The sequence below is a fragment of the Alligator sinensis genome, unplaced genomic scaffold (assembly GCF_000455745.1).
Source record: "Alligator sinensis unplaced genomic scaffold, ASM45574v1 scaffold1177_1, whole genome shotgun sequence".
Taxonomy (NCBI): Eukaryota; Metazoa; Chordata; order Crocodylia; family Alligatoridae; genus Alligator; species Alligator sinensis.
The window spans coordinates 1,672,986-1,677,551 of NW_005842120.1; the positions used below are offsets into that span (position 1 = coordinate 1,672,986).

Consider the following 4,566-nt stretch of genomic DNA (forward strand, 5'->3'; position numbering starts at 1 on the left):
TTTCCTGCTTATGCAGGGGGTTGGACTCGATGATCTATTGAGGTCCCTTCCGACCCTAACATCTATGAATCTATGAATCCAGGAGAGCTTCTTTTCCAATGAAGCAAATAGCTTCCCACTTAAAACATACATCCCAATTCTGAGGGGATGTATTTTTGAGGAAAGGTACATGTTGCATGTGAGAAACTATGGTATATGGATAGTAAAATTTTCAGTTTCCCATTTCCCCAATCCCTCAGACCTGAACTGTGCTGATCTGAATGAGGATGAAGTTGTCATTCAGTTCCAAGGGCTATTAATTGTTTTTCACTTCTTTCTGATGTTGCCCCAAAGTGAAAAAAAAAAGGATGATGATATTTTGTGATGTGAATATGAAACAAGACTAGGATCCACCAAGAGACTTCACACGCATCACCAATGTCCATTATGTAGTAGTCATGGTAATCTACCATACCATGGTAAGCCACAAACATTATATAGCTGTAAAAAAACCTAATGTGATCCTACAAAGTATCATTGTGCAGGGCATTAATGAGATGTGATCTGGAAAAAGTATATGATTCAGGTCACTCATGTACAAGAAATATTAATTTGTGCTGGAACAGCAGCAGAAAGTGGCTACTAGGTTGACTGAAGAAATGGAGAGACTTTCATATAAGCCGACACTAAGAGACCCTGGCTTGTTTAGTCTAGCCAAATGAAAGCTAAGAGGGGATTTGATTGCTGTCTCTAAATACCTCACAAGGATAAAGACCAGAGAAGATGAGCCATTTAAGCTAAAGGACAATGTTAGTACAAGAACAAATGGATATAAATTAACTAAATCAATTTAGGCTGGGAATGAAAAGTGTCTAATTCTCAGAGGACTGAAGTTCTACAACAGCCACAGCCTTCCAATAAAATGAGTGGCAAAACAACCTAATAAGGTTTAAAATGGAGTTTGAAACATTTATGAATGGATTACATGACAAGGTTGCCTGTGACAGCCAGGATTGGACTCAGTGACCCAATGGGACAGGGCTTGATGACCCAGGAGGCCTGTAAGACTTTCAATCTCTGTAGCTGAGGCTGGATTTAAGGTATTTTTCTAAGTGAGATCAAGGGTTCAGCTTTTACCAAAGATGCTTGGTTTTTCCTTTGATTTAGTTTCTGAATCACTGGCTACTGTACAACAGCAACAGCTTGTATTTAAGAGTTGCTGAACAGCAGAAAACAGACATTTGTCAATGACATAGTATATACATTTCCTAGGCTTAAAAATGCTGCTTTGAACCTAATTGATTGATCATTGTTTTGTCTGGTTGTCAGTCATTTCGAAGGTTAAATCTGCTTGATATCTTCCTAAAGGTTACACAGGATTTATCCCTTAGGCAGCCTGAAACAGCCCCTAATACCTGTGCTTTGTCTACCTTTTCATCAGAAAACCATTTATTTCAGTGTCTGATTCATGGTATTTAAACTATTATTGCTTTACCTGCATCCTTGCTGACTTCTCCCTTACCACTCTTTCTCTGTTGCATTTTAAAAGCATCTCCACATCCTTCATGCTACTGTGTTTGAGAAGGGGAAAACACAAGAGAAAACATGCATTTAAACAAGAAACCAAAATAGTCTTGAAGCATCACATCAGAGTGCATGAAAATAATCATTTTCAGATGCATATGTGCCGATCCTTCCTGCATTTTGAGCAGACAATGCATCTGTTGCTGTTGAAGATACTCTGTATGAAAATGGACATGATGTAATAGAGGATGCATTGTTGACAGAAAGACTGCCCAAGAAAATTAGGTGCTAACAAAATCATGAAAGTATATTTACAGTGACATTAATTCCTCAATGATTGAAAAATTATATATAGCAGAATCACAGTGTGCACACACACCACTGAAATGCAACCACGTCTGGCACAAATCACAGCAGCTGTTCACTAGGGCATAGTAACTCCACGCAACACTTTAGGACAAGTAGTTAATCCAGTTGAAATATATCCAAATGAAAAATTTGGGCCAGCACAATATAACAATTCAGATTGCTATTTGGCCAAAAGATTGACATCAAAGACCCTATGGCACTTATCATAAGAATAAGGGTGTTAATGACTACAAGAAGTCAAAACCTCTGTTTTATTTCTCATTCAGAAGTGGGGTGAAAAGCTAGGGCATCAGCTCTTATACAGAAAGGGCCCTCTCGACAAAGCCAGAAGTAGTTAACACAAATAGAAATAGACTGTTTTCTTGGGAGGACAGAACATGGCTTGGCAATGGTCATGGATAAACAGACGGCAGGCAGCAGAGCTGTCTGAGATTTGCGGTATTCTTGGAGGGTATTAGAGAACTGCTGATTTATAACATTATAACAAATCATTATCTCAGAAAGAGCACTGTGCCTAAAGATGAGTCCCAAACCACTTATCTATATTTCACTATCTAAAACTTGGAGTTCAGATAAAATGTGACCTAGCTACAAGATGTTTCTCATTTTAGCTTGCAAACTAAAATGCTAATTGCCTCATTTGCCAAACAAAGTCCAGTTTTCTCACCTCTGTTTGAAATATAAATGAGGTAAAATTGTAAGTCTCTCGTGCATCCCCTTTCAAGGTCAGATCAGATGCAAAACAGATATCCTATTGTTTTGGATCTGCAAAATTAAAATTCAACCAATGTAGGCTTTGCAAGACTAACCCCTGTCCTGACTCTGCCCTTTGTTACCCTCCGAATGGATTTATTGCACGTAAGAGTAAAGACAGAAACAGACAATAGATGGTGCGTAAACTGTCTTGACAAACCAACAATAACATGTGGTCAGTTTGATCAGTCAAGGCCAGTTAAAAACATAAATCAGAAAGAAAGAAATATATAAATCAACTAGAACTAGAGGAAGTTCAATGTAGAACACACTGCTCGACCACCAAAGCCTTATCACTTATGTAAAGTTCCATGGAATTTAACAGAAAGAACAAAAATGAATGTCTACAATAATTTCCATAATAATATAATAGGATACTAGATAAATTATTCTAAAAAGCTGCACAATTGCAGAGATGTATATATTCTCTGTATGGGTTGTTGGCCAGGGGTGGCAAAAGTGGGGTGAGGGGGAGGAATTGGACCATTCTGTAATTCTGTATTACAGAGGTTCCCAAACTTTTTCTTATTGTGTACCGCCTTCCAGATTCACCAGCTGCCCACATACCCCTACCAGCATACGTTTTATATTTTAACCCCTTAACTGCTAATTATTATTATAATGAAAATTAAATCCACCATTACACAACATTTCCCAGGTACCCCCCAGGATGTCTTGTGTAACCCCAGGGGTACATGTATCGCAGTTTGGGACCCCCCATTGTATTGCATTTTATAGAATGCTTTATAATATTCCTTACAGAAATGGATACTGGTTTCTATGCGATTTTTCCATATGGTAACTCTAGTGTGACTTGTACATTAATAACAAACAAACAACGTTCCTGCTTTGTAATGATAAAATCAAATCAAATTCCAGCAAGTTAATATCCTTTTTACTTGAAAAAGCAAGAAATGATTGAAATTGAGCCCCAAAATTAAATGCCTAGTCTTTTAAACACTGGTTTACTCTAACAATTATGAAATAAAGAAAGCAGGAAAAAAAGAAAAACCAGGAGAGGTCACCCAAATTACAGGGATCAAATTGTTTATTCCACAGAACCCACTATAATAGGCCATACTGCATATAAGAGAACATGCAGATGGTATAACCACTCCAGTAGCAAACTAAGTGTAAATTTATCTTTTCAGTTTAGTAAATGTTTTCTAGCCAAAATTTACTTCTCTAATGCTTAGAAACCTTTATTTTTTAATTTCTAGCCTAAATTTATTCATAGCAAGTTAATACTCATTTGTTCTTGTGTTGACATTGTCTTTTTGCTTAAATACTTAAGTCCCATTGAAATCCCTGTGAGTTAGATACATGCTTAAGAGCTGTGCTAAATCAGGTCCCTCATTATTAAGAAAGGGAAACAATTAAAAACCTAGCTTACTTTTGTAAATAGACTTTGTGTTACTGCAATGCAGTATCCTCGTTTTGTTTGCAGTTGATGTTTCTTTTTAAATATCTGCTAAATGTGTTTGTGAAATGAGTTAAATAAGCTTTCTATAGTTTAATATTTTAGTGCTTCACTTTTATAAGTAAAGATTTTTTGAGCTTCGTTTCAACTATTTACTTTTTTTTTTTTTTTTTGCAATTTGCAGAATTGCCAAATTGTCTTACATTTCCCCCTACTATTTCTGAAGCCCTTTCAAGTTTCTTGTATACAGCCAGATTGTAGGGGAGTTGTGTCAGGTTTCTCTTTTCTACAGCCATAGGGACAAGTGTTTCCTCACTTTCCCTGCCTGTTTCCCTGGCTTCCCTTGCTAGGTCCTGTTCCTTTTATTCAGCTTGTATGTGTTCTTTACACCAGGAAGCAATTACAGTAAAGTATAATAAGAAGGCAGCACATAAGGAGTGAATGTTGGCCCTCTTGCCCCAATTCTTTCTACTCACACTCTCCTTGAAATGGTCCCACCTCAACTTCAAACCTTTCTTTCC

General features: G+C 37.1%; 1 protein-coding gene across 6 annotated transcripts in view; it reads right to left on the reverse strand.

Annotated features, from left to right (window-relative positions):
- The window catches only part of ESR1 (estrogen receptor 1), a 301,848-nt gene that overhangs the window by 294,016 nt on the left and 3,266 nt on the right, over positions 1-4,566 (reverse strand). For 4 of the 6 annotated variants that reach the window (XM_025205612.1, XM_025205611.1, XM_006024833.3 and 1 more), the window contains one exon: positions 1,475-1,550. The exons of the other annotated variants lie outside the window; for them this stretch is intronic. Coding sequence is in view for 1 of the 4 variants with exons in the window: in XM_025205610.1 (XP_025061395.1) it covers positions 1,475-1,520 (46 nt within the window). In the remaining 3 variants the exon portion in view is untranslated. The remainder of the gene's footprint in view (positions 1-1,474; positions 1,551-4,566) is intronic. 6 annotated transcript variants of the gene reach the window in all.